The sequence below is a fragment of the Ruditapes philippinarum genome, unplaced genomic scaffold (genome assembly GCF_026571515.1).
Source record: "Ruditapes philippinarum isolate M1 unplaced genomic scaffold, ASM2657151v2 ctg4643_1_1_1_1, whole genome shotgun sequence".
Lineage (NCBI taxonomy): Eukaryota > Metazoa > Mollusca > Bivalvia > Venerida > Veneridae > Ruditapes > Ruditapes philippinarum.
In genome coordinates this window covers 37,389-53,199 of record NW_026863858.1, presented here as the reverse complement: position 1 = coordinate 53,199, position 15,811 = coordinate 37,389, and the positions used below count along the sequence as shown (strand labels likewise).

General features: G+C 33.2%; 1 protein-coding gene across 1 annotated transcript; it reads left to right on the top strand.

The window, feature by feature from the left end:
• The first annotated feature begins 13,296 nt into the window (after window positions 1-13,296).
• On the top strand, window positions 13,297-15,600 carry LOC132723550 (cubilin homolog). The gene is made up of 3 exons (XM_060708287.1): window positions 13,297-13,412; window positions 14,218-14,329; window positions 14,605-15,600. Exons 2-3 carry the CDS (start codon window positions 14,260-14,262, stop codon window positions 15,408-15,410), a joined length of 876 nt encoding a protein of 291 aa, XP_060564270.1. The 5' UTR covers window positions 13,297-13,412; window positions 14,218-14,259; the 3' UTR covers window positions 15,411-15,600.
• The last annotated feature ends 211 nt before the right edge of the window (window positions 15,601-15,811 follow it).

The window sequence follows — 15,811 nt, the reverse complement described above, 5'->3', positions numbered from 1 at the left end:
TAGATCAAAATTTCCCAAAATCCAGTTTAGTTTCCCAATTTCCCTGACGAGACCCTGATTTTCGTTTTAAACAATTAAAAAAACCAAGGGACCGAAATCGTGTATAAAAACAAATTCAAAAAAGAATTTCCGACGAACTCCGTGACAGTTATCACAAGAACTCCTGACAAGTTATCATAAGAATTCCATCCTTCGTGTAACAGTTTGTTCCTTGTGCCAATATCAAGTTAATATAACATGCATGTCCTTTTAAAGAACAACAAAACTATATGTTTGCTAGGAAAACTAATACATTACATTTTATTGAAATATCTATACAATATTAATACTTTGCATTTCATATAAAATGACAAAGTTAGGTATCGACATAGAAACAATTTGATTGTGACGGAAGTGTACCTTATAATTCATCTGATCACCCCCTTTTGTTTAACTTCGCCATTTGCATCAGTTAATCAAGATAGAAAGAGTAGACATTTTAGTCATAATATGCCTGAAAGAATTTCGGGCATATTATGTTATAGCCCCCTGGCGTCCGCCCGTCCTTCCGTCCGTCTATCTGTCCGTCCGTTAGCAATTTGGTTTCCAAAGCATATCTTTAGTTCCATTTGGCCCACATTATTCAAACTTCAAAGGGCGATTGTCCATATTGGGGCAAGGACTCCATTGACACAAGGTCAAAGGTAAAGGTCACTATTACCTTAAAACTGAAAACGGTTTTCGTTCAATAACTTAAGTAATAACCAACCTACAGCTGTAAAATTTTATAGGATGAACAGCCATGTCCAATGCATGACCCCTGTTAATTTAAGGGTCAAAAGTCAGGGTCATAATGATCTTTACTCTTTACACTAAAAAATTGTGGTTTCTGGAGCATAACTGAAGTTCCATTTGACCCAAAGTGTTCAAACTTCATAGGATGAGTAGTAGACCCCTATTATTTTTTGGGTCACAAGGTCAAAGGTAAAGGTCAATATTACCTTAAAACTGAAAACGGTTTTCGTTTAATAACTTACGTATTAATCAACCTACAGCTGTATTTTTTTAGGATGAACAGCCATGTCCAATACATGACCCCTATTGATTTAAGGGTCAAAGGTCAGGGTCATAATTATCTTTACACAGAAAATCACAGGCACGAGTATCGGACCTGGGAAGAAAAAATATGACCAGATTGATAAAAAAAACCTGTGTTCATCTTAAAAGTGTCAAAAAACAAAAAAATGTAAATAATGACCCCCTTTAAAAATATACTATAAGTTAAGAGAAGGCCGGAAACTCCAGATTCGAGCCTACGAGCAAGGGATTCATTTCCCGGGCCGTTGTGAAAACAATTGGCCAGACAATTAAAAAAAACTTTTATCACTATTTCACGTTTATATTAAGCTTCAAAATGAGACCAAAAATAATGTCAGGGCTTATAATAACTGCCATCTTAAATGTACTATAGTCTGTCCCATCAAATTTGAACATTCCATTTTTTATTAAATATAATAGTTAAATCATTTAAATTAATGTCATGTTAACCCTGACGTCAATATCTCTAGGCATTTTTTCCAAATTTTTTTAAAATCAGAATAATTATGATCAAAATGTTAAAATTATATCTTTTTCCCGTTGACTTACGTTGTAACATGACGTGACGTCCATTTCAAAAATGGCGGCGCCCATATTGACGTCATTTAGGGTTCGTCTCCACAAAATATTAGCGTGAAATGTACTCGGTAATTATAAAAAATTTGATTATTCTTATTTAAACTTTACTGATCAATAGCTAAATGTCATCATTCAAAATGAAAAATGAGAACAAAGTTATGTCAAAAAAGGCAATTTTACTAGCAAACCATTATTTTTAAAATAATCAAAATCATTTGAAGTGAAAATATCAGTACCGCTTTATAAACTCTAACACACAAAGATTCAATTTAATTACCATGATATACTGTCGTATTATATTTTTTCAAAAGAAAAAGAACAATTAAGTGATTTTATTAAATAGCTTTTCAATCAAGCGCGTATCTTGAATACCGCAACGCGTCGTAGGGGAGCGGGAACACTAGCCAGAAGACTATAAAAATGGTTCTTCGCTAATTAATGTTTAATTTACATAATTCTGTATCACATTCTGTGTCAAATCTGACAAGAAATAAATAGAAAGGAAAAATGATTCATTATATGTTCACCATTGGTTTGCTTGTTACCACAGTGTCTACTTTAACACGCCTGGTAAATGATAGAGCTACCTAGGTATACGGTAAATCGCTCTATCGCTACTTCCGATCGCTAAAATCAAGTGTCAAGTGTTTTTATTTATTTTCATTTGCTCTTCACCAAATATCAAAAAACGGAGAAAGCTGTTTTGATGACAATTGGAGGACAAAATAATCTGTTTCATGATGAAACGGCCATTTCAACGCCGATTTTTAATATTTGGTGCAGAATTTACAAAATATATAAAAAATAAAAACACTTTACACTTGATTTTAGCGACATGCACTAGCTCGGAAGTAGCGATAGAGCGATTTAAGAGGTAGCTCTATCATTTACCAGGCTAACTCCCTCGCTAACGAGAGAACACAGACTCGCGTTCGAGGAAAATGTAAATTATGAGAATATAATATCATCCTTTCTAGTTTGAGCAATTTTAAAAGGAGGGCCCATATAATTTTTTTGTAAATACAATTTAAAATTTCCGTCTCACAATTCAACAAAATTTCCAGAAATACCGGCAGTGATTTGATATTATTAAGAATAAGTTTGAATTGGAGTGTTCAATAAGCGACAATAAGTGTGTGTATTTTGTAGACTCAAAGTGTTCCACATAATTATTTTTGTTAATATGAAGGGGAGATCGAGTCAAACAGAAACACCGAGTGACGTTCTCAATAATTTTAGCCTTCCTTAAATTTGAAAATGTTTAGTGAAAAAAAATAGATCTAGCATATTTTTTCGCGGGAGAAAAAATACCGCGTATTGTATATTTTGTAGGTTAAAGATTTACAGAAGTCTTGAATAACGAGATAATATGTAGGGAAATCATTTCTGAGAAATACATAAAATAGTTTAAAAAACATAAAATCAACGAATGTTATTTGTAATTAATGGAAGAAGTATATATTGTACTGTTGTAGATTCATGTCATTTAGTGTGTTTAAAGTTATTTAAACTTTATCAATTTCAGTTTTATTATCAATATAATTATGAATTGAAGGTGAATTTTTTTAGTTAAGTTGCAAAATATGGGTAGATCTATACAAAAAAATATTTTAAAGGTCATCAAGACAAATTCTCAATGCTTGAAATTATCTGTTTTGAGACCGCAATCTGTCAATTCACCCATAAAAAGCGCGAGGCATTTTTTGTTACGTCATATATTTCGTAAATAATGTGTTGTTGACGTAATAATGTTTTTTCGTCAGGAATCCATTTTTTCAAGAGTTATAAACATTGTGATGTTGACAACTAAAATTGATGGGCCGTTCTTGAATTATGGATTTGGAACATGCTGAATTATGATGTGTTTCATTTACATATTTCATTTGCTAACCCAGATATAACTCCACAAATTGAACAATGTTTTAATAATGAGACGGATTAACAGTTTAAAAAATCTGGATCATCATTACGACATTAGTGTAGGATTCATGTCATTCAGGAGTTTTGAAGTAAAAAAATGGGATCTACGGAACTGGAAAGAAACTGGCAATGAAGGAATCTGCAGAATGCGAATTTGCCGTGACGTTTATAAAGATCTATTTCGAAATTCATAGAGATTCTATTCAAAGTAAAAGTAAGTGCAATTTCTAGATCTACTCCATGTGACTCGGTGTTCTTGTTGCTATTTTTTATTTTTTTTTAAGTTTTCCACCATGCATTGCAACTAAACTGTTACATCTTGTAGATTTAGATCCAGCTTTGTAAAATAATCATGAAACGACCCCGAGAACCTCATGTATATTTTAGAAACATGACACGTGCTTTCTCCCGTTCATCTTCAAATGAAGAGTACTTCGGCAATGGCTACGGAAAATAAACAACAGAGATTTACCATAGAGAAATCAAAATTTGCTTTCACAAGAAAAGTAGACACTTTAGAGTAAAATCCTGAAAAATCTCGAGGGTGACTTCGCTTAAGTTTACAAAAATTAATAGTAAATTTTTTATTCAACCTCGTTTTGTTAATTCACACCAGGCTTTTAAGCTCGATGATTATTATTAATCCGAAAAGTTGCGATTGTCCGTTATTGGAATACCTCACCTTTTATCATTGAGTTAATTGAAAATGGCGGCGCCCAACTAGAACTGACACTGAATATTTCTATAATTCTATATATTTTTAATTGATTTTTATTTGATTTCCTTTTAAATATACATGTGTAGTCTATAGCCGGGCAAGCCAAAGCCCGGGCCCGCTTCACGGTCCCGGCCTTTGACTTCCCCGTATAAATTCATTTTATGCGAATAGATTCAAGGGGGAACTAATTAAATCAGAACTAATTCGTGGAATAGGCACTTAATGATATTAACGAAATATTTAGTACGATGAATATATATTATTACCCCTCACTTTTTTTAATTGCAATGTAAATAATTATGTGTCAAACTGGAACATGCAGACGATTTAAGCATGCAACAAAGGATTATTTAACAATTTTAATCAGTGAAACGTTACAGATATGGCGGACAGACATAGGATATCATCGTTATTTTGTCAAAAACCATGCTAAGAATATTCTGGAAACAGAAGGATCAGATTTCACAAATCATAACCATGTAAATGGGTTAGTGTTTTGTTTCTAAATAAAACATAGCTTATTGTATGTTTATGATTTGTAAATATCATCACTTGCTTAAAGAATAAAAGAAAAAGAAAACTTCTCAAGTAGGCCTAAAGTACACTTAAAACTTAAAAGGTAAGGCCAGTTTAGTTATTGTTACTCTTGGTTTATTTTTGTTACAGTTAGATTTCATTGACAATTTCAGATCATCACAGTATTTCTGTTCGGGGTAATAAAATAAATAACACATGGGTTTGTGAGTAACAGTAAAAATATCATCCCTCGTAAAAATACTGTTACCCTCGGCTACGCCTCGGGTAACAGTATTTTGCTTGGGATGATATTTTTACTGTTACCCACAAACCTATGTGTTATTTATATACTAAACTCCGCTTTTAATAACGATACTGCTTATAACGATTTGCCGCTTATAACGATATACCGCTTATATCGATACTGTTGCAGCGGTCCTGACTCTTTTTTTTTTTTTTAAAAATCGGTTGCCTCTCGGATAAAAAGATATCCGGATATATTGATATGCATGTAAATTGAACTAGTGCAAGATCGAATAATCAGGCCAGACTGTGAAAGTATAATTATCGGCTATTCCAGCAGTTTTTATTTGTTTGGGTCGTCAGACCAAACAAATAATGGTAGCGAAATTTCAGACTCTAATGCTGTTAATTGCAAGTGCCGAAAGTAGTCCGCTTTTTTGAAGCGGTTACTTCCCTTTATATGTAACACTTAGGCCGAAAAATTTAAGGGAGATTACTGCGTAAATATGGTCACATGACAGGCGGATTAATTTTCAAGCAAAATAATTCCCGAATAGTCGAAGATTTATATTATTGTTTTATTCTTTATAGATATACATGCTTATAGTAAGCGCCATGATTATTTACACAAGTGTTAAACAACAGTTACATGTAGCGTCGTTACAAACCCTAACTAGAATAATATGGTTTTATTCAGGCCGTTAACATGTAAATTCACCGTGACCGAGGGGTATGAGCGCTCGCTTAGGAAGCGAAAGGTCTGGAGTTCAAATCCCAGTTAAGGCAACTCATTTTTTTTCAAATTGTTTAAGACAAATAAACATTGGATCGAATATCAGTGTTGCAATTAGTCTTACAGCCAATCTACTACAATTAAAACGCTGGAAAGCATTGGTGGCACTATACAAAAACAAATTGTTTTATAATCTCACAACCTTCACCTTTCTGACAGTCTGAGACCCAAACAAATTTAGCGCCTTCTGTGCTTTGATTCTAAACGTTTTCCGGATGAGACTTAATAACATGTAGTTAAACTTGTTAAACTTAGATGTCATATTAGTAGTTTTGGTAATAAATAATCTCTATTGTATAACACTATCTTCTCTCTGAAAATCTTGTGGTTACAAGTTAGTCTTAAAGTTTTTCTCTTTTGTGACTGTAATATATACATGTTGACAAATGGTATTATTTAATTAGATAGGTTTTAACATTTAACATGTTGATTATCAGTCGCCACCGGTGTTGAGCCAAGCTAATCTCTGTACTGTTTATAGCTTAATATGTGTACTTCGATATCAAAATCCCTTTAAAGCAGATCCATGCTAACATAACACATTCAAAACAGCACTTACTCCTCGTAAATTACCACAATTATGTTAGAATATGCACAAAAACTGTTTGCGTTAGTCACGCATAACTTATGATACTGTAAAATCAGCCGGTTGTCGCTCATAACATGAAAATTAATGCATGCGTCTTGAATATTTTTACTTTTCTAAAAATTTTTTTTTTTTTCAAGTGTAATTGTCATGACTTGAGAAGAGTGTCACATTCACGCACTTCATATAAACACAAATATAATATAAAGACGAGTGCCATATTAGCTGACATAAATACCATATGAGCCGCGTCACGACAAAACCAACATAATGGGTTTGCGACCAGCATGGATCCAGACCAGCCTGCGCATCCGCGCAGTCTGATCAGGATCCATGCTGTTCGCTTACAAACCCTATTACAAGTAGAGAAACTGATAGCGAACAGCATAGATCCTGATCAGACTGCGTGGATGTGCAGGCTGGTCTGGATCCATGCTGGTCGCAAACCCACTATGTTGGTTTTGTCGTGACACGGCTCATATATTATTAGTTAACTTTTCAATATGAGGCACGCTTTCACTTCAAATGTAAGGCTAATATGATGTTCACGACATTATGAACATTAACCAAGGCCATTATGCAAGAAATACGGACTTTATGAGAAAACTCGGCTATTATGAGATTTGAGAATTTTGATAGGCTCCACAGCTCGGCCATTTATTTTAATTTGAAAAAAGTCGCCATTCTGAATTGTTGCAAGGTAGGTTTCCGAGACATTTCTAAAACATGATTCTCATTCATACTTTATGTGCCTACACTTACTTCGAAGCAGTCTAAGTTCATAATGGGATCAAATGGATAACACTGGTGAACAAAAAAATAAAATAATAAAAAGATAATTAAAATAAAAAAATAAGATTCAAATCTTGTGAAAAAGTATGCTCTGTAGGAGCACATTTGTCTCGGGGCACATTTGTCTTACGTAAGACCGATGCAGTCGCATTTGTCCCACATGAGACAAATGGGACCTCAAATGTCTACCCCAAAAAACTCATTTGTGTGACAAATGTGCTCCGATCAAGTTTTTTAAGGGACAAAAAAGCACATTTATCTCATGTGTTTTTAAGGGACAAGAAAGCACATTTGTCTCATGTCATTTTTTTATGAATTATTTGTCACATATTTCCCCACGGCAGAAATTCATTTTTAGAATCGAAGTTCGCCGTTTTACCTCAAGTGTAATCATCAATAGGTTTGCTTATGCTTTCTTCATGAAAACCTACAGTGAACTATTAATTATAATATCTCGAATTCAAGAAATTGATTGGCTTAACCTGAAGGCGTACACTGAAACATACTAAATCCCGTTCACGATGGTACAATGGTGATAGCGCGATGGCACGATGGTACGTTGATGAAAACGCGATGGTGCGATGGTGAAAACACAATGGTACGAACGTGAAACAACGTTGTACGATGGTGAAACAACGACTGTACGATGGTGAAACAACGAAGGCTCGATGATGAAAACGTGATGGTACTATGATGAAAGACGATGTTACGATGGTGAAAATACGATGGTACGATATGATGAAACTGCGATGGCATGATGATGAAAACGCGATATTATTTTCTCTATCGTGTCATCGCATCATCGTGATTTCACTATCGTGCCATCGTGTTTTAATCATCGTACCATCGTACCATCTCAATTTCACCTTTGTACCATTGTGCATAGCTGTTCAGGGAGACAAAAATGTTATTTATGTCCAAACGGAACACCATAATCAGTTGATATTGAATTATACAATATCGTGACTAGTTTCGCACCTCGCCGAAATCTCGCGTCTCGCTTCGCAACTCGTTCGCCGACGCGAGACAAGAAATTGATTCCAGGCCATATACCGCTAAGAAGTATTCCCTTTTTAGTCTACATAAAATCACTTAAAGGTCCATTATGCCTGAGAAATGCTTTTATTTGTATTCCTCAAAAGCTTTTTATTTTTTGGTATACTTTTTAAGCTCCAAAAAGTTACTCATTGGCTAATTACCTGAAGCATTTTTCATCTGCTGCTTTTTTGCAGTTTGTACAGTTGAAGTGATTTAGAATTTTATATTGAAGTCAAAGTACAACATTGTTTACATTTTGCTACTTTTATGACGCATTATTTCACATTTTTCTCGAATTTCTTTGGGTTACAAGCATCTAACTTCCTCAGAAATCATTATTTGAATATGAATAAATTCATACTTGCCATATCTTAAGAAGTAAAAATTTATTCATTTCTGAAATCTCTTGGTACGGGATACTTCGACATTGCGAGATCTCCTGTTACCTCGCTTCGTGTTTCATCGGAATGTAGCGTCTCACCCGATTCTGAGTGGCCCGATATTCAATAATTATGGAATTAGCCGGATTATTGTAGGAACTCATGCATGTTGTAAGTGCCTTTTCAATGGCGAATCTGAAAGCCGCAATTCTTGGAAAATGATGAGTTTTTATACATATATTTCAGATGAAAACAAAATACGAGTGTTAAGGTCTTCTTATTTTCTCCATGGATCATTTAAGGGCCTCCGTGGCCGAGTGATTTCGAAAAACCACTTGCCCCTAACCGCTGTAGGTTCGACACATACACGGGGCGTCGAACTATTTATGCGAGGATCCCGGTTAGGGTCCAAATGCGCAATACTTATGCGCGTGCGCACGTAAAAGCTATCGCGTGCGCACGTAATAAATAAGAAAATTCTATGTCCCCTTTATGCCACCGCAGATATCACCTGGTTTTTGCTAAGAATATTTCTAGTGCCATAAATCATTTATAAAACTTTAAGCATTGAAAATAAACGTATCACAATTGATAACGATAAGAATAGACTTGTTGCATATGTGTTTACGCTCTGGATGCTGCACTTGTAAAAATTTTCATTGTGACATGCAGAACAGGGATATTCTTTAATTTAATATATGACTCCTATGCAGAGGCAGAAAGTTTTTGACTGACCGGAAGTATCCTAAAAACGGTATTATAAATACATAAAACACAAAACAATGGCTGGTAGCCGGTATACAGATGGACATAATTATTACCTTTTAAGAATTTTATGGAAAAAATGTGAGACAAATGTGCTTCTATTGTGTGTCGAACACATCTGTTTCATTTCCAATTTGTCGCAAATATGAATGTTTACGAACACATCGGTCACACTTCGTGAGACAAATGTGCTCCGAGACAAATGTGCTCCTACAACGCTCCCTTGAAATATATAAAATATACATCCTAAAAAAGGCTTGAGTTTAATATTTTTCCATTAAATTTGTGTATTTACTTATTTACATAACACTCTAAACTGATAATTTGTTTCGTACACTACATAACAAACTTTTTATAGTCCAATTTATAACTCATTTAAGAAAACAGTCAAATGTATGCCGATTATGTCGCGATTTCTTCTCAAGGCAACATGAAGGAGAATGCCGGCATGTGATCTTTGTATAGACATGTTTCTGAGTATTTTAACTGGCTGTGACTTAAAAAAGGATTGGAGCACCACACTAAATACCGTATTCCGGTATGTACCGGACAAGGCGCTTGAAAGATAAAATGCAAAAATCTTGTCTTTTTACCCAACGGAATGAACTTTAACAGGTCTAATTCATCTTTTCACACCGAATCAAGTACGATAATCAAAGAAAAATGTAAAATTCGGCGAAAAAAACGATATTTGTCTATTTTGTGATAATGATTTCTGCAAGCGTCTACAGGTACTGCTCCAATCCTGTATTGAGCTAAATCCATTATAACTTGTCATATATATACGAAGCGTCATACCTCTGAATGCAAATTTGAATGCCATTGTGGAAAATGAGAATTGAAAGAGAAATATTTCCCATGAATTTTGTATTTATTTAAAAGTTCAGTGCTTTAAAATGCACTAGCAAACCTTAGTGAACACATAACGATTATTTATCAAAATAAACTATTCTAAACTAATTGATAATCTTTCACATTACATCAAGTTGTTTATGAAGCTGTTGAATAGCAATATTATATATTCTTTCTTAATTGTTTTTGCCTTACGCAGAATGGGCACGCATGAAATTCAACATCCGTTTCTATGACAAATTCGTATCGTAAAACGGCCTTGATGTTATTCGGCAAACAAGTTGTTAAAACTGGACTTTTACAAATTTAGATTTTACAAATCTAACACACAGTGTTACATTTTTATTTGATAGACGCCCTGAAAGCTTTAAAAAAGATGATAAACTTATGAAGAGATAACTTTTGAGCTATAATGGAAATTATTCTTCTTACACATTTTCTTATATTTTAACCAGATTTATAATTTGTATTGTTCAACAATGTTCAAGTTTATTTGCTGTTCATAGGTAAATAAGAAAAAAAGTTTGCTTCAACCTTTAACCAAGCTACAAATTCTATCTACTTCTTATATGCAGCAACATATTTTTATGTTTTCTTACTTATCTTTGAATGAATTCATTAATAAATGATACATTTACTTATTTATTCTTTGCAATTTCCATGTTAATTAACTGTTAATACTCCTATAAAAGGTTCATATTAGGTAAACTCTAATTTTGTTTCAACCTTTAAAGATCCTGTAACTTAATTTTTTATGGTTTTAGATCAAAAATATGATGCTCAAATGCAGTTTTATCAATATTGTAACTTCCAATAAGCATTATTACGTAACAATTCTACAGTTTCTATCTATTCTTATAAGATAGTATTATATTGTACGTATATTTTATATCTTCATACTTATCTTAGAATGAATGCATGAATAAATGATAAAAAGCAGTTTGTGTTGCATATTTTTGCACCATACCTGAACAAAATACTCTAAATATGCAATTGTCTCACTTGTAGTCCTTTGAACATCAAGTTGTTAACTCAGATGCTTTTGAACCTGTTTAAAACTAGAATTATGCCAATAGGCATATGATTGAACAGAAACTCTCTGCCCTAATAAAAATGACATTATTTCTTTAACTTGGCAGAAAGGCATACTATTGGCAGTACGGCACGTATGCACATGCATGCCGATGTTTTGCCCGTACATTAATTGTACAAACCTCCATGTTCATCGGCCACGTTCTTGTGGGTTTTAGAATCATGTATCATAACATATAATTATTGATATATACATACGAAATAGCAAATTATTTGTTATTTCATTTCACAAGCAAATTTATTGGTTAAAGCAAAACAAAATGCATTTTTATTTAAAAGAATATAAAAAATTGAATATGATATGAGCACGTCCTACAGACATATTGGAAAAATAGAAAGGAAGGCACTGGTTACAAAAAATAAGGAAGAATAGAAACGGCATACAGAGCAGGACAGCGGACGAATAAACTACATGTACTTAATTGTTGTTTTAAGAAAACATGCTGTATAGCAACCTTCGAAAATGACAAAAAATCTGGTATATTTAGGCCACCTCAAAATAGTGTTACATATGCACTAGAGCAAACCAACAAACCCTCCTAAAATATCATTGAAACACCTACAGTATCAAATAACATATATTGTTAACAAAAAAGCATTTTATCGTTTTAACACATGCGAATAAGAATGTTAAGCAACATTGAGACATGAAATGCAACACCCGAAAGCTGTTACTGCACATGTTTAATTTATGACACCCGCTCATCTTTACTCCCGGGTGTTTTCTTAAATGATATAGCCCTATTGATAAGAGAATTCTATTCGACATAAAAATCCATTTTTTTACTTGAGCTGTTAAACATTACTCCCGGATATGAAACTTTATTCCCGATTAGTGTTTTTATAATGATTATGAGATTGTGGTGTGAATTCGAACCAACGTTATATAAAACAATCTAATCTGTTCCACTATCCGAAAATGAGTAATAATTTATTTTCCTTCGGTAACATTACTACTACCATAAAGTAGCTGTATTTATTATATGATTCATATGCCTTAATGCGACTGTAGAACGTCTTTAAAGTATCCCTTTTTCAATGCCATATAATACAACGATGCAAATATTTTTTCTGTAAAAATTAGATATCTCCTAATAATAATAATAATAATAACTCATGACCTTAAACTCCTTGAAAAGTGGTAAAATGCTTAGCACCCTTTAGAATATGCATCACCACTTGTCGAAATTTAAAAAATGAATTGAAGGACATTTGGATCTGAATCTAGAAGTAGATATCGTCAGATGGAAGGTAAGCAGATTATTTTATGCGAAAAAAAAATGTTCACCACAGCTATCTATGTTGCCTTTTAAAGTTAACCTAGCGTCACAAATAAGAAAAAGAGAATAATATAGGATTTTAATTTCAAAATATGTGTAAGAAGAGGTTATTCAAATACCACCAAACACATTTAATCCAGTATATCAAGTGAAACATTAAATTCTAAAGAGTGCAATAAGTCTATTTAATTGTGTAAGTGAAGTGTTAGACGTGCAGAAAATCTAAAATTTTGAAGAAGTGTGTGATATACGCAATGATAAATAATGTTTAGACGCTCATCCATCAAAAAAGTACAGCAAATCTATAAACTCAGCTAGTAAAGCAAAGAAGCATTTTCAACAAATGCACTAATTAAAAAACAATTGCAAACTGTCAATTGTGAGTCCCAGTAGTGTTAAAAGCATAATGAAGTGCTGCAAGTCCGCCAAGTACAATCTATCTTAGAATGTATCAAATTGTTCACAAGCTACGTACAAACATTCATTAGTCTAATATTACGTAACTAATGTTTATAAAAAATTTTAATAATATTTGATACCATTTTCAACAACAGCTAGTACAAAATTTAAAAAAGCCCAGTCTATTTACGCATGATAATGTGCATAATTTACACAAGGAAACCTTGATATAAGGTGCAGGCGGTAATAATATACTGAATACATCCAATGACGGTTCAACAATTGAAACAGGCCATACGCATGCGCATTTTCCAGGTTTATATAAACATGAGCCCAAAAATATTTTGTATTTGTGAGGACGGCGCTCTGACTACACGAAAAGGTTGGTTCTTTTTATTCGTATTGTATCTTCGTTGGGGTTATTTAAAGTGTTTTAAGTGTTTTATTGAAAGTTCATGCATAACTATCTTTATAATATGTTTATATACTTGATAAAATTTGTTAACTTATTAAAAAACCTTCCTTTTATATGCTGTTCTCTGTAATGACTATGAAAACCGTCAAAACTCTTCCACGTTTTGACTTTTTGAAAGCTATTAAACAAACTTGAATTAAATTAACTCAATATTATATGAAGAGTAGATTCTAAAATATCAGTTTTGATAATAACTCCATTGATCACTTGAGCAACTTTAAACATCATATTCGTTGTTAAGCCTTTGAACTTCATTTTTTTCTGGAGAATAGACGTGGTGAATAATTAAAAATTTTGCACATTTGTAATGGGGTTTAACTACTTGATATGGTACATAAATAAAAAAAATCCTGGGTTGTTACGCATTAAACCTTAGTAGTCTTTCATCAAATATTTGACACGTATTTAACAAAAAGTAAACATTTCCTATATCCTGGAACATAACATTTGGTGAAAAAAAATAAAACTAAATAATTTAAATCGTACTTAAAAATGGTTCTGGCCATTCTTTATGACAAATTAGTTTATTGGAAAATCAGTGTGTCACAATCCTTTACTTTTGGACATGTTAACTATTCATATGTTGCCATGGAACAATAACGTTATCTATATTTGAGATGTTTTGCTCTTATTTTATACAAAATGACTTTTATATACTCTAAACGCCATAAAAGACTTAGTTAATTCATTGTTTAAATTTCATTATTTACAGAACATCACCAGCTAGGGACACCTGTATAATCTGCAAATAAGCATGGAAAAACAAATCAAATTTTACTGCAAGGAAATTGTTTTTCTGTTTGTCATCGTTTGCTTTGTCAAAGGTAAGTTTGGTACTGAATGCACACATTCTACACTTGTTTCCTTCTTGTTTTATTTGATGGTATAGATATTGAGAAAAAAAATTGAGCATATTCTAATAAATAAAATAAAACATGTTTTAATCAATAATTCATGCTTTTGTATTGGCCTATATATTGCATTTATTGCAAATGTTTGTATACTAAATTCTTCATAATATGGATGGATTGTAATCGTAACGAAATATAAACATATACTAAATTCCAGTTTCAATTCAGGTTTGAATATCATATTTCAGCTGATACTGATTGTAGCACAAAAATAAAGCCCATTCAAATTCGTAAATGCCCAGACGGTTTAAGGGATGACGGTACAAGCTGCTGGAAAGACACTTACCCACGAGGTGCTGGGCGTATTCCTGACAAACTACCATGTCAAAATGGTGAACGCGACGATGGAACAAGCTGTTGGATTGATTCATACGGAAGAGGAGTGGGTCGTCCGACTGACAAAGCTCCATGTGGACCTGGACTCAGAGACGATGGGACAAGTTGTTGGAGTGATGCTCACATATATGGGAAAGGATGTTGCTGTACACTTTGGGGGTGTTGCAACAAATGCCAAAGTGGATATAATGACGACGGATGTACGTGTAGAAAGCTCGATGTAGGAATAAAGACCACTTTATTCGATAGACTAAGCTGTAAAGCAACAGAAGATAAATACGGCGTTCGCTGCTACCCAAGATGTAAAAGTGGCTTCTCTCCTGTTGGTTGTTGTATTTGTCAACCACATGGTGGACCAAGAATAGTTCTTGGTCTGGCATCACGCCATAGGTGCCGCGAAAATGAAGATTTGCATGGTGCCTTGTGCTACCCGAAATGTAAAGAAGGATATAAGTCGGTAGGATGTTGTTTGTGTGAACCGATAGAAGGACCAGGGATCAAGATAACACATCCAGAACGCCAGTTTTGTGAAGGCAACGATCTGAAGTTCAATGGTATTTGCATTGATACTGAAGGATGTTCGCCATCTGAGCTCGCCAATGCGATGAAAACGAATACAACTATGTCTGAAGAAATGCTAGATCAATTCATGGAATAATAAGAAGATGAATAAAAAATGACATGTCACAAAAAACTTCGTCAACTTATTTTGTCAATAAATCGTCTGTGTTCTCGCTTCACTTGAATAATGTTTTGTAAAAAAATGGTAGAAACAAAAAACTAATCATACTATGATATCGAATTCTAATACGAATTAAAATAAATGTATTGCAATAACCAAAATTAAATTTGTTCAATAGTTATTGTATTTCATTACCTTTTCCTTGCCATAAAAGTTAATAGCATTGGATTCTTAGCCACAACATTAGACAACTTATACCAAACATATTATGAATCGACTTTTTGGTCACCAATATCAAATTATTGTAATTATAATTACAAAGCACAAGTACAAATAACTTCAAATTTCTTCGTCATTAATATAAAATGAAAATAAAG

What these genes read in the sequence shown, in the direction of transcription:
- LOC132723550 (XM_060708287.1), top strand. Translation starts at nt 14,260, where the DNA reads ATGGAAAAACAAATCAAATTTTACTGCAAGGAAATTGTTTTTCTGTTT. An exon ending in CATCGTTTGCTTTGTCAAAG is followed by an intron (nt 14,330 to 14,604) that starts GTAAGTTTGGTA and finishes ATCATATTTCAG; the next exon opens with CTGATACTGATTGTAGCACA.